The 24,826-nt window shown below is 31.1% G+C and overlaps 1 protein-coding gene across 2 annotated transcripts in view; it reads right to left on the reverse strand.

The window, feature by feature from the left end:
* Nucleotides 1–24,826, reverse strand: part of CDKAL1 (CDK5 regulatory subunit associated protein 1 like 1) — a 647,858-nt gene that overhangs the window by 621,671 nt on the left and 1,361 nt on the right. For both annotated transcript variants that reach the window (XM_051970620.1, XM_051970619.1), the window contains exons 3-4: nt 20,679–20,848; nt 19,294–19,406 (exon numbers count right to left, since the gene is read on the reverse strand). In XM_051970620.1, coding sequence (XP_051826580.1) covers nt 19,294–19,406; nt 20,679–20,848 — 283 coding nt within the window. The remainder of the gene's footprint in view (nt 1–19,293; nt 19,407–20,678; nt 20,849–24,826) is intronic.

The following is a 24,826-nucleotide window of genomic DNA, read 5'->3' on the forward strand; positions in this document are numbered from 1 at the left end:
CAGGAAGTCACGGGCTAACCCATTGTCAAACATATACCCTGAAGAGATTTCTTAAAAATAGGGAATTTACATGTATAAAAATATTCAAATCAGTACTTTTTTTCTGTAAAAAACTAGAAACAAAGGAGGATATCCATTAATCTAGAGAACAGCTGAACAAATTGTGATATAAATATAATAGAATAATATCACATTGCAAGAAATGAAAAAAAGGAATAGATTCAGAAAAATTTAAGAAGATTCATAGGAAAAGATGTAGAATGAAATGAGCAAAACCAAGAGAATTACTTATGAAATTACCACAACATTGAAAAGAAAAACAATTTTGAAAGACTTAAGGACTGATCAACGGCCAAACTCTGGAAAACTGATGAAGGACATCTACCCATCTCTTGTAGAAAGGTAACAGATTAAACTACTAGAGATTATTTTCAGATATAATCATTAAAACACACAATTGTTTTGCTTGTAACTTGTTTTTTTGTTACAAAAATGGCTTTTAGGGATAAGGTATTAAGAGGAAAGAATGATACAGTAGCAATGATGAACAAAGAAAAATGTCAATGAACATTTTTAATTTTTAGATGCATTTATATATTTTAAATATACAAAAGGAAGTTCATACTTATTTTTAAAAGTAAATTGTATGTAACATTGTTTCACATTCAATCCTCATTTTTTTTTAACTTTGTAGACGGAAATATTCATGTTTGATGATTTTCTTATTCATTATAAAAAACAAATTTTTAAATGTAAAAATTGAAAATAAGTACATTTAAGTTGACAATTTAGCCATTAATAATAAAACAAATTTTGTAAATGATAATTGTCTCTATTACTTAATCCATCTGCAGAAGAGATTTACCCATTTAGAGGCCCCCATTAGGCCTCAGAAATACTAGCATTTAAGAAACAAAATTCTACTTAACCCCAGAAATTAAGCAAGTATTCTTAATTAAACCAGGTAATCTACACTTTATACCTATAAGTATATCTAACATTCATATCTATATATTATTGATATAATATAGGTATAAAATCCATATCATGATATATTCATATTTTAAATCTATAAAATAGATTAATATTTATACATTACATATTTACAACATATTTGTGTTTATATTTTATGTCTATGTGTTATATATCTATATTATAATTTAATGACCAAGTCTTACAAGGAAATCTTATGAGAAAATTAGTGGCTTTTTCCTGTTTAAAGCTAAAATCAGCAGCTGAGAAATTGAGTCAGAAAATAAAGATTCAATATAAAATCACAATCAGATGCCTGGAGGAATCACCAGTAGGAATAGCAAACTACCAAAGAAACTAGCAAATAAGAGAGTAATTTCATTATTTCATTACTGTTTACTTATTTAGTTAATTTAACATGAATCCTAGAGAGAAACAGAAAGACAGAGACAGAGATTAATTCAAAACAGCCAAAAGCTATACTCTCATAGTTCTAGATGAAATATTATTAATCATGCTGTTTAAAATTTGTAGTTTCTTGTTTTGTTTTTTTAAATACTCTTTTAAACTGTAGGGCAGCCATGGCAGAGGTATGATTTGTTTTCAAATTCAAGTTACAATCTGTGTGATGATAGGCAAGTCATGAGATTTCCCAGTATTCTAGACAACTTTCTATGATTAAAAATTATAAAAAAGAAATAGTATTAGGAATTTTCTCATCCAAGCTACCCATATGAAATCACAATTAAGTCTCTATTCCTATTGTACTGGGGAACAGTTCAAATAGACTTAGTTCCTTCTGTTTATAACAGCAAGTTTAGTTCAAAAGCTGAATTGCTGATATCTATACCTAAAGTTAAGAGCAAGAGTACAAGTTAACAAATTTGTACCATCAAGTCTGGACTTCAAGCCCTGCAATAGCAAGTCAATCTTAAGTCTCTCCACACCCCAATCCATCCTCCAGTCAGCTGTAAAAATGATTTTCCTGCTGTGCAAGTCCAACCCCGTCATCCTTTTATACAATAAACACTAGTAGCTCTCTCTTGCCTTCTGGAACTCATTCAAAATCCTGTTTGACATTCAAAGTCCTTCACCTTTCTTCACTACCTTTCTTATACCTTATTCCTTACTCTACACATTTCAAACCAGTGACACAGGCCTATTGTTTCTGGCAAACAACAGAAATACATATTATATATCTCATATAATTATCTATCTTATATAATATTGTTCTTTTCCACATGGTTGCAATACTCCCATGATCTGGAAAAGCCAAGTAAAGTTTTTTGGCTCTCCCTTAATACCAGAGAAGAAGCCTGAATCTTTTTTTTTTTTTTAATGAGATATTTACAGTATATTATTGCAAAATATGAAGGTGAGTCTTTGGTCATAGGCTCTGTGTTGTCTGCTGACCTTTGTGTATCATCTACGGCTTCTACAAAACTCCCCCCAAAATTCCCATCTAATTTCTTATGCTGCCCCATGATATATTGAAACCATGATAAGGAAAAGCATGATGCAGAAGGGAGGGATAATTATTTATTGTCCTTTACTATCAAAGAACATAAATCTTGTTGAAATATACAGAGAGCTTTGGAAAAGAAAAACATAAATGGCTGAAATGTGTAAATGGCTGAAACTACTGAATCAATAGTCAGGACTGCCAAGCGCTTGAGGCTAATTACTGATTGGACAATACTCTATGGGCAGCTTGGAAAATGGTCCTTTCCACTATCCGTACTGGCTCAATGATTGGTATATAGAGGATTGTAGCGGGACTGGGGGTGGAGTAAGACGAGTAAGGGACACACTCTTGGCGGTAGATGAGGAAGAAAGCTGTCAAGGAGATTCTGCTTCCATCCTGTTCAATCCTGAGTCTAGGACCAAGAATAAAGATTAAGGACTTTTGCTTATCCTGACTCCGGATGATTCCGTGGTGTCCTGGGTGCTAGCGCGGTCATTACAATAATGGGCCTAGCCAGACTCCTACAAGTAAAAGATATATATTGTAGAGCCCATTTTCAAAAAAGTAATAGGTGATTAGTATAAGAGACAGCAGATAAAGCACCATGTAAACAAATTTCTGAAAATCAACATAACTAAAGCTAATTTTCTGACAAAGAATCAAATTATTCATTCTTCTGAACTATATAAACAAATTGCTAAATGCTAATGGTCATCAGGTGCCTAGAACACCTTTCAGTTTTCAATAGCTTTTCTTTTTAGGAAAAATGTGAAGCTATTCTTTTGCTTAGTTTTGTGATATTCTCTCATTTAGTTTAAAAAAAAAATAGTCCCTTCTAAGTTTCAAAAAATGAGTTAGGAAGATCAATTATTCAATGCTCTCTAATTAATTAAAAGCTCATTGTACATAAGAGTGTTATTTTCAACGATGTTCACATGTAGCATTCATATAAAAATTGTCTATTTTATCATAATTTCCCTCACTATTAAAACATTTAAAGAAACTGATTCTGTGACTCATATCTCTTGATCCTTTCTAGTTCCTAACATGGGAAAGAGTTGCAAAATTTAAGGTGGATCACCAATTAAGAAGGGAATTGATTTTGAAATGGCATGTAGCATATTATATTTCAGACACACAGTAAGTTTATGACATAATGTGGAGTTAGCAACATAATTATTAGCATATTATTATAACATGTAAGGTATCTGTGAAAATTATAATCTGTATCTTCATTATATATTAATTATATGTTAACATATATATTAGTCATTCTATATTAATATTACATTGCTTAAATGAAAACTACTGTTATAATAAATGCTTTAGTCACCGAATCCATATCCTGAGAAGATCAAAGTCACAAAAAGACAGGAGTAAAAAAGATTGCTAAATTAATTTTTAAGAAGCCATCCTGACTTTCTCTAATATAAGAAACCTAAGCAAAAAAAAAAGTAATAATAATAATAATAATTCTAAAACTAATTCATTGCTTTTTCATTTCTTATCTTATCTATGAGACTTTAACTGATTTAGAAAACCATATTATTTTACTGGATAAGTAAGAGAAGTAATAACTCTCAGTACAGATAACTGTTCTTTTTAACTAAAAAAGTTAGTAGTCCATGCCATTCATTTTAGGAATTAAAACTGCATTCCCAATATTTCCAAAGAGACTATTCCATAATCTTAAACCCTTAATTGTTAATAATAAAATAAAATCTTATATTTAGCTTTTAGATGCTTTAATTACTGATAAATAAACGGGACACTTCTTTGACATGCAAACAATTCATTATGGATAAAAACTCAAAATTGTTTGAATAAAAGTTAATATTCTCAAGATATACACAATACATTTTCTTGATATAAAGAATATTTTCTTTCTCCAACAAAAGTATGTGTATTTAATAATCCTAAACCTGCCAATTCATAGTTTAAAAAAAGAGTTTTTATAGATAAACCACACACACACACACACACACACACACACACAATCCATGTCTTCACATTTGCAGAAGTTGTATTTTTAAAATAATGAAAGTAGCAGCAGCTGAACTGTATAAATCCTCCTGGCTAGAAATGTCTACATAATAAATTAAAGTCTCAAGAAAAATTCCTGAAAATTGACTTAGCTTTCCTAGCCTCATCACATCAAAACAGAAAGGTGAAGTTTTTGATAAAAACAACAGAAACTCCTTGGAAATTTCTACTTCTGATACATTAATAGGAACTCCTAGTTAATGTTATTTATAATGAAAAACCAACTACATAATCACTCTGATTGTACACAGAAAACCCTAATTGTATGCCATTGTGGGCAGCTAAGTACAACAGTGGATAGAGTAGAAGACTCATCTTTCTGAGTTCAAATCTGGCCTCAAAAAATCATCAGCTGCATGACAATGGATGGGCAAGTCACTTTACCCTGTTTTCCTCAATTTTCTCAGCTGTAAAACTGAGCTGGAGAAAGCAAGGGCAAACCACTTCAGTATTTTTGCCAAAAATATCTCAAATGGGAGCACAGAGAGCTGGACAAATCTAAAAACGACTAAACAACATGGCAATGCAAACATCATTACATCAAGGAACTGTGCTTACACACTATCTAATCCATACATGGCCAATTAACAGTAGGAAAAGTATCATCTCCACATCTTCAAAAGTAAATGATTTTTATATATACCTAAGTTTCACATTACCTGTTTTTCAGCATTCTTTAACTAAAAAAACTATTTAGAAACTCTAGATATTAAATCTACATTTTTTATTTTGCCTTTGCCAATGAATAAAATTTCTATCTGTAAATTTGCAGGTGTGCTTTTACATCTGGAAATAATAGTCCCATTATGATAAACCTTGTATGTGACATCAAAGTCATATAAATATTCACTTATGGCTATTATGGTTTATTCAAAGGACTGGTTTTAATGGCCTGAAAACCAACATTTTGAGCTACATGAAAGCAATTATGTTATCTTAAAACATAAGCTATCAAACTTAATAAAAGGTTTCTGTTTTATTAATAATTATATGGGACTCATCCACAATACTGTAGAAGCATTTATATGCATTAATAATCCTAAAACTGCCATATTTTATGATTCTCTGATGTTGAACTGAATTCATGAATCATCTCAAATTCAAAATCAAATACAATGATAATGTCTCCCTACATAATACCTAGTCTTAAACAGAAAACTTGATGTCATTTAAAAAAAAAAATAATTTGGCTAAAGAAATAAATGAATAACGCATTTGGAGGAAAAAGAGAACAGATTTTTCTCTAAGTGCAATCTAAATTAGGCACTAAATGTTGGTAAACAGTGCCACCTCTTGGTCATCTTAGGAAATGATAGTTTTCATCAAAATAAAAATGTTTACTTGTAAATACAAAAATATGAAAGGTATAGAACAGAAAACCCAAAAGTTGCCTTTGATGAATTATTAGATATCTTTACTGCCTTATTATTTTTTCTTATCTATAAAATTTGATACACAAAAATAAATGTATTCTAATACATTTAAATACTGAGAAATATACTGTTATTAAAAACAACTTAGGCCCCTTAAGCCACTTATTTTTTCCATTAAAGGTTTTGTATGTGAGTATTATAATCTTTGATATATAGTAATATCTATATACATATGTATAAACACATACATCTATGCACATCCACAGTCATATAAAGGATATATATTTATAATGTATAATATTTATATTTATATTATATAGCTACTATAGAAAGCCCCATGAATATATTTTAAATTCACATATCCTATACCAATGTAAAAGAGAAAATACAAATACTGTTGGGAGTTTTTTTTTAGGGAAATGACTTTTTTCATTTCTTGGACTTGAATTTTATCAAAATAGAAGTTACTACAAAATACTGTTCCGAAAAACTTTTCTGTCTTCCTTTCATTACCTACATTGAGGGAATGCATAACCATTATTTTTGTGAAATGTTACTATATATTTAGGGAAAGGAAATCTCAAAAAGCCCCTAAATTACAAAGGAACTCAACCCACTGTGCATCTTATTAAAAGCTAGCTAATAACTGAACAAAAGAGGTTAGGATAAGCCTATTATAAAACATGAAAAAAGGACAAAAGGAAAAAAAATCAGAAAAATGAGTCAGAAAAACTGCATGAATGCAATAGAGCAGATGCAATGAAAAACAATTTAAGTCAATAATCATTAGGCATTAAGTTAGAAGTGCATTCAATTTGTAGATCAAAATCATTTTTCCCTCATCCACTTGTTTATTATTTTAGACATGCAACAAAAAGTACAAATCAAGTAAAAAAGATGTAAGAACATAATTAAATTTGGTATTATTTATATGTGTGTATATTAATAGATCTGATTTAGTGCATAACTGAAAACTAGAGGAAGTTCATTTTTTTGAGGATTCCATTGTCTCTTCAACATTCCCTTTCCCTATTACCAGGGATTGTTTTCCAATAAGAGAGAATAGCATTTTTGGATTTTCTTTAGAAAACTTTAACATTGCACTTCAAGTGCTGTCCAATTTTAAAGTTCTCAGTTTTCTTAATCCACTTTTTACTCTAGAGGAAAAGGGAGAAGGAAAGATTTAAAGGGAAACATTCTTGTTCCTTTTTCCTCCCAGCTCAATTGTTTCAGCATAAGGAGGGTTACCACTTGTAAGAAATAGGAGAATTCTCTATTGATAGAGGGTCTGATCATGAGATACTTCAATTCCTGCACTGCTTATTACTATAAAAAATTAAGAGCTGAATGCCATAAAAAAATATTGTTTAGTATTTGAACACAGATGGAAACTCATATTAATAAGCTTTAAATTACTATATTTCATTCAAAATCATTAAAATGGAATTGATGCAAGAGTAGATAAAGCAGAAAGTCATTTAAATAAATGTGTACATCTTTGTAAACCAAAGTTAAGTAGAGGCAGACTCAGAAAAATGTTTTAACAATTTCAAAATAATTGCTTTGCATAAAGTGACTATTATCTATAATTATATACATATTTAGATATAATATCTTCTATCAAATTTAACAAGTTTCCTAAAGTTGTATTAGTGATATCAGGGAAATTTACTGTATATGTGGTCAATAAGTACTACTTTCTTTTAAATATTGTAGATATTACAAATTCCCATTTCTAGGCCAAACTAAGGCAGCTGCTACACAGTTGTTGAGAAAGCAATTTTCAATGCTTCAAGCAGTTGGCTGTCTGACAACAAATCTTCCCATGCAACACAGTACACTTCTGCCTCTACCCTATTTACTCTACAGTCCAAACACTGGCAAACAGGAAGCAAGCTCTATGTAATAACAAACAGAATAAATTATACCCTCTAAGATTACATTTTGAATTTTGAAAATACTTGCACTATTTTCAGATGCAAGGGCCATACATACCTTTAAAAAAAAATCTCTTTACCCAGACACAATGCTAAATGGACAGAGACCAGTGAAAGCATCTATTATATAAGATTTCTCTTTCAACAGAATATGTAATATATACACATCAGCAAAACATTATTAGTATGGGCTCTGAGCCAAAACATGGAAATATCTTCATTACATAGAACAGGATCTAACAACACTGATTAAAATGAGATTCTATATCTATAAAGTAATGTCACTCCATTTTATCTTTACATCTCTGATATAGAAAAGTTACAGGTAGAAATACTAAAGTCCCAAGACCTAACTTGACATGCTCAAAGGCAACATAGTACAATGGAAAGGCATTGTACTAAGAACCAAAAGACTTAGGTTTAAAGTCTCCTCTGTCATTTACTAAACTATGACTGTTTTGCAGGGACTTAATCACTTGCATTGTATGATTATGGGCAAAGCCCTTCCAGTTCCTTTACCTATGAAGTAAGAAAGTTGGACTAAGTGCTGCTAAGTCCCTTACAGCTAGTACTAAATCTATGGTCCAGCATCACATCATATTCAGTAGTAGAACAGGAAACACTCACCACTCCAGTGATATATTATCTGCAAAGCCAGATGGCAATACCCAACACACGTCTCTCAGGGATGTGATGAAATGACCGTAAGTAGCAGCAATGGTGGTACTTTTTATTAAAGCAAAATTCATAACCTTAACCCAAACGTGTCTTTAATGACCAGAACAGAAAGAATAATCTGATTTGCCCTCTCAAATATATTCTGAGGGGATGACATGTACATTAAATCAGGCTGCCTCTAAAATAATTCAATTTGCTCAATTCTCCCATCAATAATTCTTAAAAAACATTAAAGTCAATATATTAGGACAAAATTAAACATGACCTACTTTAATGACTATTTTAGCAAATGTTATTGGAAGCATATTTGTAATGTGAAATTAACTCTTGTTATACATTGTTATAACTTTACTAGATTATACAATGTAATGCTGCCATCTATTGATACAAAAAGATGTAGCACATTCCCTGATGTAGCTAAGAGGTGAAAAGAAAAAAAAAAAGTTCTCAGGCTTTTACTATTTCAGTAAAGTTATTTAAGAAAAAAATTCAAGGAAGTTCATTTTTAAAAATTAATTAAGCTTTACCATTCACTTCCAGTACCAACTAAGCACTTATGTGTAGAAAGCACCAAGCATACAGGTCCTACCACTAAGTAATTTTCTTACCTTCCATAATGTAATATATACAAAAAGAGCAAGAACAAATAAAAAAGTAATTTTAAGAGGAGAATACTTATTGGAAAAATCAGGAAAACCCAGAAGGCAGCAAAGAACTGGAGCTAAGAGACATAATGGCATGTACCAAGTACACCGATAAACAGACAACTTTGATTGAAATATGTGAAAGGAAAAAGAAATGATAGGAAAGTTAGATGAGCATGGCTTGATGAAGAACTTTAAAAGCAAGAGAATTTTGTAATTTTTCTGGAGACAACATAGAACCACTGAAGATTACTAAGGAGGAGAGTGACATGTTCAGATATATGTTTTAGGAATATCAACTTGGCAGCTATGTAAAGGATGGATTAGAAAACAAGTGAAGACAAATTAAGAGGCAACAAACCTAGGGAGGAAAAATACATAAAGAACTAGTGTTTTCAAAGAGCTCAAGAGCACAAGTACATAATGCCAGACTAAGAGACAATACAAAACAATGTGCATTAGCCAAATTTAGCAATACTTCTGAACTTTGCTAATATTACTTCAATTGTTAAAAGAAACTCAGACTCTGAGGAAGTTTTTTTGATCAAGTTATAAAATGCAACTTGTTAATGACAAAACATCTTCACATTTAAATCACAAATAGGGAAGGGAAAAATTTACCAATGACTGAAAAATGAACTTTCTGTTCTACATCTTTATTAGGAAACAGGAGAAAATGTGATTTAAGTGTATCAGAATAGATGACAATTTCATGACCATGAAAATTAATAGTGGGATTATCAATTTACTGAATTATCACTATATCCTGAATACCATGCTAGGTACTGCATACTGAGAGATAACATTAAGTCTTCTATAAACCCAAGAGGATTTAATATTTAGGAAGTTGAACTGCATTATTTCTTAATCCCTTTAGAAATTTATAATGCTAATATCTACATGCATATTCGTTTCAAGTAATAATGGCCACATCTGCTTGGTGTTTGTTTTTTTTTTTTTTTTAATTTTACTGTTTATTTTGTACGTTTTACAATTAGATATGCAACATACAGTTCAGTGCAAAATAAAGAACAATGTTCCATGCTTTAAACAAAGTTTCATGCTCCATAGAATGATCAAAATGAGAAAAAAAAATCTAAGATCAATAAAATGAAAAAAATTATATATTTAAATGTTTCACTCAAAATGCTAGGAATCTAGCATTAGATACATAGATATATAATCTCAATTTAGTTTAGGAGATCACAGTCTATCATATTTTTATTACACTGATGAAATATCTAAAATTCTTTAGAAGCATAACATCAATTAGATTAATTCACAAATATTTCCTAAAATAAAGATAATACACACACACACACACACACACACACACACACACACACACACACACAAAATCAGTATGGAGAACATAAGTATTTGTAAATTTGGATAATTGTAAATCAAACTGAATTTGAACTGTGCAAAACAGCCATTGTTAAGGATTACTTCCTTCTATCTTCTCAGCTGCTAATCAAGTGTTCTGGGCTGAGTAAATGTTTTATGGATGTTTAATTGATTTTAGACTGCTTCATTCCTTACAAAATCTTCTACAACAGCTTTTAAGAAAAAACTTAAATTACAGAATAGGCTTCTATGTCTCTCACACAGAAGATGATGTAATTATTACTACTTGGGTTATTAAATTTTATAAAAACAGAAATTGTCATAATATCATTTTAGCTAGCATAACTATTAAGTATAAAAATATAAATGTGCACAGATAAATAGTTAAGTCTATATGACTGTCAATCTTAGATGGTGATTTTTTGGCAGGTTATGTGCACAGAACCGCTAGGTACACAACTTTCAAAATGTGAAAGTGTATTTTTAGAATCTCTATTACAGTTAAATTATAACATCTATTTTTCCAATACCTTTCTTGCTACAGAGCCATTTGTATATTTAGAAAATGAACTAATTACATTGTTATAATGAATTTGACCACAACCTTTTATTTGCATTTGAAAAACCAAAGATTTATTTTTATGTAATATCCATTTTAAAGCACATTTAATACCCATAGTTGTTGTTCATAATCTATAACTTATAAGCAATCTGCATTTTACTTTACTTTCCATCATTCCCAATCTACTTTCCTCAACAACAGCGAAAGATGGTATGTAGAGCAGATCTTCTTTACTCAATTCCTCTAAGAGACCACAAAGGAAGTTTTCCTTGCTCAGGCTAGCCATTCCAGTATTCCAAGTGTACGATTCTCATTTCATTCATCTGTAACACAAGGTCTGGTGAAAAAGACCATCTAGTAAATGTATTTAGTGTTTCCACCCCAACCCAAACTATATATAAATGTATATTCTTTGGTAGCAAACCTGAAACTGAAGTTCCAACATATGCTCAAAATTTTCATCTTAAACCCCTCAATTCATTCATATTCTGTGTGTGTATGTGTGTGCGTGTGTGTGTCTTTCTATATCTTTTATATGTGTATATATGTATACACACACATGTACATTTACATATATGATAATCCTATAATTTATATATGATGATCTAACTTTGAAATATATATTCTCTGCCAAAAGAAATAGCTGGGGGAGGGGCGTCTATTATGAAATTTCTTTTTATTGAGGGAGAGGTCAATATCTATAAAATTAGAAAGATAAATTTCTAATCATTCCTTCTTTTCAAACTTTCCATATGAAATAAAAGCCAAAAAAGTTACTAGGCATATTTCATCTATATATATATATATCTCTAAAAGAAGTATTATAATACTTCATCCCACAGGTAAAATAGATGAACAGTGTTTCATTAACAAACCTTTGGATAGAAAGAGGTAAGTAAGAAAGGTTATCAAGAAGATAAATAAATTTTTAATTTCTGTCTTGGGTCACTAGCTATCAATTTTCAGTGGAGAGGACACAGAAAGAGTAGCTATAATTTAATTATAATCTGAAGAAATATGTCTCATTCTTTCTAGTCATCTCTTTGGTATTTATGTAAAATACCCACAGGTGAAGGCATAATTCAGATCATTAGATATCTTTAAGGTACAAAAGAATTTATTTGTATTTATATAATTCTATTTTTAGGCTTGGAATCAAATGAAATAAATACAAAATAATCCATAAACCCTGAAGCAATAAAGTTTAAAAGATATTACATATTCTTCATATATCTGCATAGATATATAAAAGATATATTATTATAATTATAATAAGACCAGATTGGGCCTTAAGACTCTTTTTAAATAGATGGTCACCATTTGATTCTACTTTACACTAATGTTTCAAGACTCAAAACCCAGATTAGTATTTATCTTCACTAGAATGTAGCAGAGCTTAGTGGAGTTAAAAAAAAATAAAATAAAATAAAAAAGAGTACTGACTTAGTCAAGAAGGTCCTGGGTTTGGTTCCTGCCTGTAACACTTACTAGGTACATGGGCTAAGTCACTGAAAAGCTTCAGTTTTCTCATCTTTATATGGGAATAATAATACTTGAAATGCATCTATTTCTTAGGAATGTAGTGAAACTCATGAGATAATATATGTAAAGGCCTTTAAATGGTTTCTTTAGCTACAAAGTAAGCTTAAGGTAGAAAAATGTCATCCTCAAAATTAGTTAAACTAAAATAAGATTTTATTACATATAGCTGTCTGATATATATATACACACAGCCACAATTAATCTATCACATGAGAGAGACAGACAGAAAGAGACAGAGAAAGAGAACACCTTTGTTAATTAAAACATTCACACTACTTGTACCTATGAATGACTTTGGGCCCCATATAACAAGATGGATAGAAAAAAGCAAAATTGCTAGAGAAAGTAGAAAAGTATATGGTACAAAGCAGGTTTACAAACCTGCAAATTGTGTTCCTCCCTTTCTTCACCTCCACTAAAACCCCAAAGGAAATATAGACTAAGAATGCTATATATCACCATATATTTTTAAGCCTGAATTTGAAAATGTGAGATAGGAAGAATAATTCCAGAAGTTACTCTATGATATTCAACTGTCTACTCTAGAATTAAAAGAAAGACAAAGAAGCAATAAGCTACAAAAATGGACTTCATATGATGTGATCAGATAAAATATCTCAAAAAAAAAAAAAAAAAAACAAACCCAAACACCTCAATGAATGTCAATATGGTAAAAGAGTATGGATTAAATTATTTAAAACTATAACAGTAATACTCAATAATTTTATTTAGTACTAAGACATATATAGACAAAAAAAATTTTAGTCATCATTCCTTAAATAAAGTCAAGAAGAGATAAATGGATTATTTTCAGAAATCATAGAAAAATTAAAGAATTGTATATATATTTTGTAGTTGTATGCAACTAAAACACTTTCAATCTAACTCCAAATATTTAATCATAAGTGTCTTAAATTAATTCATGAGGTAAATGAGGTTGTTGAACTCTTAGGTTTTATACAACACTAGCACAAGTAAGTATTCAATGCTATAAGCCCATGTGTATATAAAAAAATATACATATATCACATTAGGTTTCTCATTAAAACTTACTATACAATTACACAAATAAATATAATCTCATATATTACATGAAAGGGATGTTGGAAAGACCCAATATGCTTTAAAAAAGAAAGGCAAGTGAAAACGTTTTCTGTGGTTAATTAGAGAAGCTTCATGAAAGAAATACACTAGCTGAACTTTGAAGTGGTGTTTTAACAGGCCAAGATAAGTAGAGAATATTACAAAGAGAAGGGACAGCCCACCTCAATGCAGAGAGACCAGAGAAAATAGTTGAAGATTAACTTCCATTAGTCTCATTTGACTAGAATATAGAACACATAAAGAAAAACACCATTAAATTAGGCTGAAAAGATAGATAAGAGTAGCCTATGAAGCATCTTAAATGATAAGTTAAGATGTTTACATCTGGTCCTTTAGACAATAAGAAAGCACTAAAGATTTTTGAGTTGTATATTAACAGTCAGACCTGTACATTAAGGAAATTATTTTGGCAGCTGTATATAAGAATAGATTCAAGAAAATGGGAGTCTTTAGCCTAGATAATTGAAGACACATAGGAACATCATAGCTATCCTAAGATATGTAAAGAGCTGTTGCATACAAGAGAGTTGAAATTTATAGTCTTAAGCCCTAAAGGAAAGAAGTGATAGCAATAATTGGAAATTACAAAGATATGAATTTAGATTTGACATAAGGAATAATTTTATAACAATTAAAGCTATTCAAAAGTGGAATGGGCTGCCTCAGGAATGTATTTTAAGGAATGACCAAACATTAGAATTAGTATAAATATAGCTTTCAGAGTTGACCATTTTGAAGGACACTCAAATATAATAGTTACATCTCATACTTCACCTGTCTGTATAAACGTTCATCAGTTGCTCAATTTTAAGAATGACATATTTCCTGGAAGATGCCTCCCTCACTGAAGGTCTTCAGAAAAAAAGACAGGATGACCACTTATTGGTATGTTGCTGAAAGGATTCATTTTTAAGTATGGACGGACTAGTTAGGTTAGTAAGGTCTCCTTTACCACTAAACTTCTGTGATATAGGATGTATTTAAGAGAGAAAAAACTTACAACTAGAAGAATATTACATTCTTTGTTAATGGAGATAGCTCCTTTTGGAAACAGGTGGGAAAGAAATATAATAAGAAATGTCAATTACAAAATTACAAAAAAAAATCCTCAGCAATTTTTTTGAGTGGGGAGAAAAGGCAACTATTTCAATAATCTATGTCATAGATGATGTCTAAATTAGGAGTTCTGGCAGTTTGAATGAAAAAATTACAGATGATGTGGAAACAAAATTCACATGACATGCGAAAAATAAGAATGAAAGGAGGGAACAGGACTAGTCAAAGATGACTCCAAGGTTTCTGAGCCAAAGTTATAGGAGGATAATAATGTATTCAACAGGAATAAAGAAGCTGGAAAGAGGCATAGTATTTTTTGGGTAGAGAGGTTTAGCAGGCATTTGGAAATGTAGAAAATCAAGAGAAAGAATGGAGCTTACAGGGATAAATCTAGAAGAAAACCTAAAAAAACAACACCTTAATCTAAAGGGAACAAATAAAATTACCATGGAAGAAAGAGAGAGAAAAGATCATAGTATAGTCACAAAAGAAGGCAATGAATCATTAAACAACAAAGAGTACTCAAAGATGAACAAGAAAAGAATTATGAGCTCGAATTAGTTTCACTAATAGTATATACACATGGCAAATGTATACATTCTCTTTAACTTCCTAATTTATGCAGATTTGTCCACAAAGCTATCATATCATAAAATATGATGTGTATGTACTTTAAAAACTAAAATCTTAGATGGCCACCTGGGAAAATCTAAAATTTTTCCCCAGCAAAAAAGATTATATTATAGCTATGCTTATGATATGTAACTATATTAGTAATATATAGTCATATATATATAAATGTATATTATATTTAAATCATTTATATCATATATGTAAATATATCAGTAACATATAAAGTAAATATACAAGGAAATCTACATCCAATAAGGGCTCCTTCAGTTACTTTAGAAGACAATACAGTCACTTCAGTGACAATGCCACAAGTTATAACATTTGTAAAATTTCTCCTTTAGAACAGCCTTATCAGATTACAAGCCAAAGAAGAAAGGTGATCTCATTGCTTTGTAATCCTCTCTTATCTTTAACTAAAAATCAGTTACCTAACTTGACAAAAAAATAAAAATTTTTTTTAGCTATTTTAAAACATTAACTATATTCCCAAAGGACAAATATTTACTACTACTAGGAAAAAAAAAAAAAAAAAAACCTTGACTTCATATGAATTTTAGCTATTTTAAAACATTAACTGTATCTCTAAAGGACAAATATTTACTACTACTGGAAAAAAAAAAAAAACCTATCATTCCAAAGGCTACCATTCCAAATGCAGTTTTGAATATATTTTAAGAAATGACCAAATATTAGAATTAGTATAAATATAGCTTTCTGAGTTGACCATTTTGAAAGACACTTAGATATAATAGTTACAGCTCATACTTCACCTGTCTGTATAAACATTCATCAGTTGCTCAATTTTAAGAATGACATATCTCCTGGAAGACTACATGGAGTAAAAACTGAATTGAGTTCAATAAAAACAACTAAAGATCCTGTTTCCTGAAAATAAACTAAAAGGACTTAGAAGAACTAGTACTGACATTAACTAATCTCCTGAAAGTCTTAAGCAGTTCTGCTAAGGGGTAACTGTCTTCCTAACTATTTAGATTTGAGAGCTTAACCTGTAAGAAGAAACAATTTAGTATTTTATCCACCTAATCCTTCCCAGTTTACCACCATTCTCATTTAAAAGTAGTAAAAGTTTCTCCAATATTATTAAATGAAATAGTTAAAGTAGATATGAAGTTTTCAAAACAGTATACTAATGAATCAGTATATGAAAAAATCAAGTATTTTATTTGTATTTTTGACTAATACATTAAAAGCACTTAGATAAATGGGATGATTACTAAAATATTATAGTAAAATATATTCTAAAATACCTGCATTACAAAATAAAGTCAGGTTCCAATGATCCATTCTAATAAAGATAATTGGTGGCATAAATAAGCCTAAATCACTTAAATTTAATTTAAAAATATATTGCGATTCCTATGAAGCTAATTTAACTTACTAATTATGTTTATTTAAGTTTATTTGCTATTAGTCTTAGTTTGCATTCTTGGTATACCTATCAGCTAGGCAGCTAAAAAAATGACCCCGAAAAAGGATGAATGAGAGAAGTTACTCTGAGATTAAAAATTGACATAATAAAGATGACAATACTACCTAAATTAATCTATGTATTTAGCCCTATACCAATCAGACTCCCAAAAAACTACTTCGATGAACTAGAAAAAATAACAACAAAGTTCAATATGGAAAAATAAAAGGTCAAGAATTTCAAGGGAATTAATGAAAAAAAAATCAAATGAAGGTGGCCTAGCTGTACCAGATCTAAAATTATATTATAAAGCAACAGTTACTAAAACCATCTGGTATTGGCTAAGAAATAGACTAGTTGATCAATGGAATAGGTTAGGTTCAAAGGACAAAACAGCCAATAACTTAAATAATATAGTGTTTGACAAACTCAAAGACCCCAGTTTTTGGGATAAGAACGCATTATTTGACAAAAATTGCTGGGAAAATTGGAAATTAGTATGGCAGAAACTAGGCATTGACCCACACTTAACACTGTATACCAAGATAAGGTCAAAATGGGTTCATGACCTAGGCATAAAGAATGAAATTATAAATAAATTGGAAGAGCATAGGATAGTTTGCCTCTCAGACCTGTGGAAGAGGGAGGAATTTATGGCCAAAGAAGAACTAGAGATCACTATTGACCACAAAATAGAAAATTTTGATTATATCAAATTGAAAAGTTTTTGTACAAACAAAACAAATGCAGACAAGATTAGAAGGAAAACAATAAACTGGGAAAACATTTTTACAATCAAAGGTTCTGATAAAGGCCTCATTTCCAAAATATATAGAGAATTGACTCTAATTTATAAGAAATCAAGCCATTCTCCAATTGATAAATGGTCAAAGGATATGAAGAGACAATTCTCAGACGAAGAAATTGAAACTATTTATAGACATATGAAAATATGCTCCAAATCATTATTAATCAGAGAAATGCAAATTAAGACAACTCTGAGATACCACTACACACCTGTCAGATTGGCTAGAATGACAGGGAAAGATAATGCGGAATGTTGGAGGGGATGCGGGAAAACAGGGACACTGAGACATTGTTGGTGGAATTGTGAACACATCCAGCCATTCTGGAAAGCAATTTGGAACTATGCTCAAAAAGTTATCAAACTGTGCATACCCTTTGATCCAGCAGTGTTTCTACTGGGCTTATACCCCAAAGAGATACTAAAGAAGGGAAAGGGACCTGTATGTGCCAAAATGTTTGTGGCAGCCCTCTTTGTTGTGGCTAGAAGCTGGAAAATGAATGGATGCCCATCAATTGGAGAATGGTTGAGTAAATTGTGGTATATTAATGATATGGAATATTATTGTTCTGTAAGGAATGACCAGCGGGATGAATATAGAGAGGACTGGCGAGACTTATATGAACTGATGCTAAGTGAAATGAGCAGAACCAGGAGAGATCATTATATACCTCAACAACAATACTGTTTGAGGATGTATTCTGATGGAAGTGGATCTCTTAGATAAAGAGAGCTAATTCAGTTTCAATTGATCAAGGATGGACAGAAGCAGCTACACCCAAAGAAAGAGCACTGGGAAATGAATATAAACTGCTTGCATTTTTGTTTTTCTTCCCAGGTTATCTATACCTTCTGAATCCAATTCTCCCTGTGCAACAAGAAAACTGTTCGGTTCTGCACACATATATTGTATCTAGGATATACTGTAACCTATTCAACATGTAAAGGACTGCTTGCCATCTGGGGGAAGGGGTAGAGAGAGGGAGGGGAAAAATCGGAACAGAAGTGAGTGCAAGGGATAATGCTGTAAAAAATTACCCTGGCATGGGTTCTATCAATAAAAAGTTATTGTAAAAAAAAAAAAAAAAAAAAGAGAGATTAAAAATTGACTATGAATAATCCACAAAGCAGATAATCAAATGCAAACAGTATTTTTTTTTCCTTTTCACTTTTCTCAAAAGAATGTAAATCATACAATAAGAATTAAACTTAGTTGTAAATCTCTGGTACTTAATATATGTAATAAGCATATGAAAATGAATATTTTATGTCAAACAACAGAATTAGGAGCATAAAATGCATGGGGCTGATTATTAGATTATAAATGAAAATAAATTAAATATTGTTTTAAGATAAATCTTAACATTTCAAAATTCTTAAAGAAAAAAATTCAAAAGGACCCTCTTAAAACTGAAATTAGACCATTCAAGTTAGTAAAAGATCATTTATGAAAACAAATCTGAATAATTAGAGTCTATGTTTGTTGAATCAAATTAGAAAATAATATTTGATATGAAAAAGCACACCACAAATTCAATTAAAGTCAATGCTAAGAGCTTTGGTTTTTTTCAAACTTATTAGTCATAAGTATTTAAAATATTTTTTGCTATCTAAGGATTATGTTACCATAAATCTTAATACCAAACTAGATACGAGCAAACAACAATAAGGATTCAAAAATATAACAGTACTGTCTGCATTACCTGTAATTTTATATCCATAAGCAGCTAGTTGACCAGCCATATATTCTCCATCTGAATTATTGTGGGAACAACCCCATGTGCGTATCCAAATTTTCTGAATACCAGGAATAGTACTATGGAGTAATTAGAATGTAAAATAGTCAGAGGAAGTTAACAAACCAAAATCCAATAGTCCCACATGAACCAAAATTGTATCTGTTCAGTTATACGTATGTCATTCCATTTACTATCTGCCAATTCAGATAAAAATGAATATTCTTACCTGAAGTCTTCTGCAAAAAGATCAACAAACTTCTAAAAAAAATTTCATTTATAATGTTCTCTGCTTTTTCCCTTCTGATTTAAAAAATATATAATTTATTACCATTATCAAAAGTATTACAATTAAATTCAGTCCTAAAAGGACACATACAAATACTGGTAGAGAACAAAATTATTTTAGCTGCCTAAGGAAAAAATTAAAAAAAAAAAAAAACCTTATCTAGTATATTATGTAGCAAATGATATCAGCAATCAACGACATTAGGACTTACTAATAACAAAATAATACATAAATGGTAGAGCTAAAAAAGAAAAATCCTACCAATAAAATTAAGGTTTCATATTAACAAACCTTCTCCTTAAATAAAATATTCTAAAAATGAAACTTTCATACTAGAACATTCATTCCCAAATTTAGATGGCACTAGTCTAAACTTACATTGTTTTTCAAGATGATGTGAGTAATTTGGCAGTCATAAAAATATAATACAAATAAAGTACAAATAAATATAATACAAATACAAAATAGAGAAATTTTAATTTTGATTTTGATGTAACTACTGCATAAAAAAAGATAATTCCACAATACAAATAAACCTAAATAATTCTATTAAGAAATTATAACATGTTTTGTTGCTTGTTTTTTTGTTTCTCATGTTTTCTCTTTTGATTGGACTTTTCTTGCACAACTTGACAAACATAGAAATGTATTTACAAAAACCACACATATTTAACCTATACTGAACTGCTTCGCTATTTGGGAAGGGAGACAAATTTTGAAAACAAGGTTTTTTGAGGTAAATGTTGAAAACTACCTTTGCATGCATTGAAAAAAAATTATTAAAAAATAAAGAAATTATACTATGGACATATCACATATTTACTAAGCAGTTTCTTCTACTTTTCAATGCAATTTTCTAAAAAGATCCTGAAAAAAGATCTTTTTAAAGATCTAAAAAGATCTTTAAAATGCATCAAATTTGTCATTAAAAAATAACTTTCATTTTCCCAGTCCCTATATAGCTTAAAATCAAAAAAGAAATGATCACAATATTAATTTAGCATTATTAATATACAATACCTACATCTTTCATAAAGACCTGAGTAATTTTTAGAACACTAACCTATCATTTGGTGGATCATCTTCCTCTTGCAAACATTTTTGGGTATTACGTATTCGCACCTTTGGAACAATACTTTTTCTTGAAAAATATCTATCATGAGGCTTTGAATCTTCTCTTGACACAATATCTTCTATATCTTCAAGTGGTGAATCACAGGATGCAGCAGGCATCTTACCCATAAGATAAAAAGAAAATATAATTCAGATGCAGCAGACATTTTCTCTATAACAAAAAAAAATATATAATTCACAGATATAGTTAAATTTCCTTTCATTACGCTGCAAACTACCTGTATAACACCAGAAAAACCATACGTTCTCTTAGTGCAATAGACCAGGGGTTATCAAACATGCAGGCCACAATACTCCTGAGGGTAGCTTGAACTACACTAAAATGTAGTTGAAAAAATTTAACCAAATAAATAAAAATACAATAAAACATAGATAATATTACATCTTAAGACTAAGTCAATATATGGCCGGCCCATAGGGATCCTTATATATGATTTAGTGCACCTTACTTCTTTTTTGAGTTTGACACCACAGCTCTAAGTAAATCTTTAGAGATGATCCTAAGTAGCTATATTATTAAATGGCATTTTCTCAGTAAAGAGCTCCCTATACTACCAATGAAATCTCAGGTCCAGTGGGAAGCACTGTGCTAAAAGATAGAGTAATAAAAAATGATAAAGACGGACCTTGCTCTCAAAGAGTTCACAATGCAATAGAAGAAACATGTGAACACAACTGTGTAAATATATGTACAAAATAAATGGAGAGAGATGACGAAGGGAAGGCACAAACATTAATAGGGATATGGAAAGGCTTCTGGTAGAAGGTGGGATTTTATTTAGAACTTGAGGGAAGATAGGGTTGACACCAAAAAGCTGCAATGAGGAGGAAGAATATTAACTGTAGAGGGACAGCCAGAGAAAATGCTTAGAGTCAAGAAACGGAGTATCTTTTTTAAGGAACAATTAGATTGAAGGCAGGGCCTATCTATTGCCTCTTTCTGTATCCCCTGTACCTAACATAGAGTAAACACTTCATAAGTAGTTATTTACTGATAGAGGAACAAGGTCAGTTTCACTGCGGATTTCCAAGTATATAGGAGGCTATAAGGTATAAAACAAAAAAAAAAAAAAAAAAAAAGTAGGAAGAAATCAGAATAAGAAGGATTTTATATTTGATTCTGGGAGTAATAGGTTGTTACTGGAGTTTACTGAACGGGGCAAGGGAGGGAGGTGGGAGAGGGACAGACTTGCGCTTCAGGAAAATCACTTTCAGGATCTGTACCATAGTAGTAGCAGTGTCAGAGAAAAGGGAACCTATATTAGAAATATTCCAAAGGTAAAAAGTGATAGACTTGGGCAGGATGGGGAAGGGGACAGTGAGAGAGTGAGGAGTCAAAGATGACACCCAACTTTCTAAGTCTGGGAGACTAAAAGTATGGTAGCACCCATGACAATAAGGAAGTTAGGAAAAAGAAAGAGTTTGGGGAAAGACAAGGAATTTGGTTTTGGATATGTTAAATTTAAGATGTCTACGAGACATTTATTTTGAGACATCTAAAAGGCAGCTGGAGATGCAATTCAGGAGGTCAATATAAAATGCAGTCCTGAGAGCAGAGAAAGGATAATTTACTCCATGGGAGCAGATGAGATTACCAAGTGAAAAGGAGAAGTGAAGAGAGGCTAAGCCAGGTCCCTCTGGAACACCTATGACTAGTAAGCATGACCTAGATGAATATCCAACACAAGACACTAAGAAGAAGCTCTCAGATGAGAAGAACTAAAGTGGTATCATGGAAACCTAACGGAAAAAAGAGTATCAAGGAGAAGAGGGTGAGTGACAGTATCAAAAACTGCAGAAAAACACAAGAATAAGGACAGAGAAAAGACCATTAGTCTTTCCAATTGAGAGATCATTAGTATGAGTTTCTTAAGTAGTGACCTGATATACAGACCTATACATTTATTAAATTAATAACTAAAACTACATTTGATGAGTCTCCATCTGACAATTTGAGAGAGGAGGTCTGTATTTAGAAACATTTTGCTCCTTTATTTACACTCACATAGATTTGTTGATTCTTCCTAATTCTCAATTTCTGGATGTCTCTCTTCTAAGTGACTCCCACCTTCATCCCAGGTTTCTTTTATTAGTAAGTTTTTTACTTCTATTTCCTATTCTATAAAGTAAATGATTTCAATTAGATTCATAAAATTCCTTTCTAGCTCTAATCTATGATAATGATGATCCATACATATTTATGTGACAAAACACAATCCACTTTGCCTACTGAATAGTTTGTGTGAAGGTGAAGGGTAGTAGAATGAGATATGCTGGACAGGTAGGGTGGCATCAGGTTTCAAAGGGTACTAAATGTCAGACAAAATAAATGAACTTTATTCCACTCAAAATAAGGAGGTACTGAAGGTTTCTAATACAGACCTGTGCATATGAAACATTAGTCTAGTGGCAATACAAAGGATAAGTGAGCAGGAAGAGCAGAGAACATAGAATATGATGGAAGGATTCATCAATTCATAAACATCTAACAATGTATTAAAGATCTAACTCAAGGTACTTGTCAAGAGAAACAGAAGAGACATATTTGACAAGCATCAATAAGACTATGAGACTGAATATAATGACTAAAAAAAAAGGAAAGATAACCAAACAAAATACCTAAGAAATGAGAGAGGATCAGTTTAGAGAGAAGATTCCAGTTAGAATACACTGAATTTTAGGTTTTGACAGAAAAAGTGTAAAGTGTAGACAACTGAAGATATAGAACTTTATTTAGTTCTAGATGACAATACAGTGGATAGAACAGTGCACTGGGAATCACAAAGACCTGGGTTCAGATTTGGTTTTAGACACTTATTATCTGTGCTGAGCAAGTCACTTAACCATTGGTTGCTTTAGTATACTCATTTATAAAATAGGCACCACAGCACCTACTTCTCAGAGTTGTTGTGAATTGCAAATAACAGCTGCAAAGCATTCAATACAGTGCCTGGCCATGGTAAGCACTATATAACAGTAAGCTATTATCATTATTATTATTATTACAATGAAATCTTGAGAATTAAGTCAGAATTCTGAAGTTAGAATGAAAGCAATGAAGATCTGAAAGTCACAACACAGTAATGATACTATCATGAGAACATATAATGTCTCAAAAGAGAACTTTGAATAAAACCTGAATTGGAGGTTATTGCAGGCTAAATAGGCATCTGTTCTTCAACCATAAATTTTATGTCTATGTTCCATCATTTCCTCTCATATCCCAGTGTTGGTGAAAGATACTCCAAGTCCCACAGGATGAGCAATGATTGTAGGGGCAGGACATGAGCCAGGAGAAGGTGACTACAAGTACAGATTTACAAGGCAGGACTTCAAAAACTCTCACCCACTTCAGTTTATTTATATACTGCTAGAGCCTCAAAAGGGGGCCAGATTAGGAACTATACAATGGGGATCAAACTCTGGCAAGTTTGGGCAAGTTATCTAATCTCTATGGGCCTCAACTTTCTCATCTAAGAAGTAAATTAGGAATAGAAAAGACAACCTCCAAAGTTCCTTTCATCTGTAAATCTATGACTCTATAACCTTGTGCCTCTCAAACAATCTTTTCTTGAAAAGCTTCACTTAAAAGCTTGAAGGTTTTTAAAAGCCACATAAAAAAAGAAACTAGGAAAACAAAAAGAATTATGGGTGTGCACTAGACAAAACAGGCAGGGTGAAATCACATAATCCATAGAGGATAATTTTTCTCTTGATGATAACTTGATGGTGATGTTCATTTTAAGCAGCGTAATGCATGGGAAAGAGCAATAGATTTGAAGGATTACGGTGTTCAAATCCTGGGTCTTTCACCATTCCCTATCATTGCCAGGATCAAAAACAAAATGCTCTAGCATTTAAAGTCCTTCATAACTTGGCCCCTTCTTATCTCTACAGTCTTCTTAGAACTTACTTCCCCCTAACAATGAATGACCTTGTCACTACTTCTCACAAATGACATCAGAGTTTTCCCTGGCAGTTCTCCCCTGTCTGGTATGTTCTCCCTCTTCAACTCTGTATCTAGGCTTCCTTGGTTTCCTTCAAATGTCAACTAAAATCTCACTTTTTCAAAGAAAC

The sequence above is a fragment of the Antechinus flavipes genome, chromosome 1 (genome assembly GCF_016432865.1).
Source record: "Antechinus flavipes isolate AdamAnt ecotype Samford, QLD, Australia chromosome 1, AdamAnt_v2, whole genome shotgun sequence".
Taxonomy (NCBI): domain Eukaryota; kingdom Metazoa; phylum Chordata; class Mammalia; order Dasyuromorphia; family Dasyuridae; genus Antechinus; species Antechinus flavipes.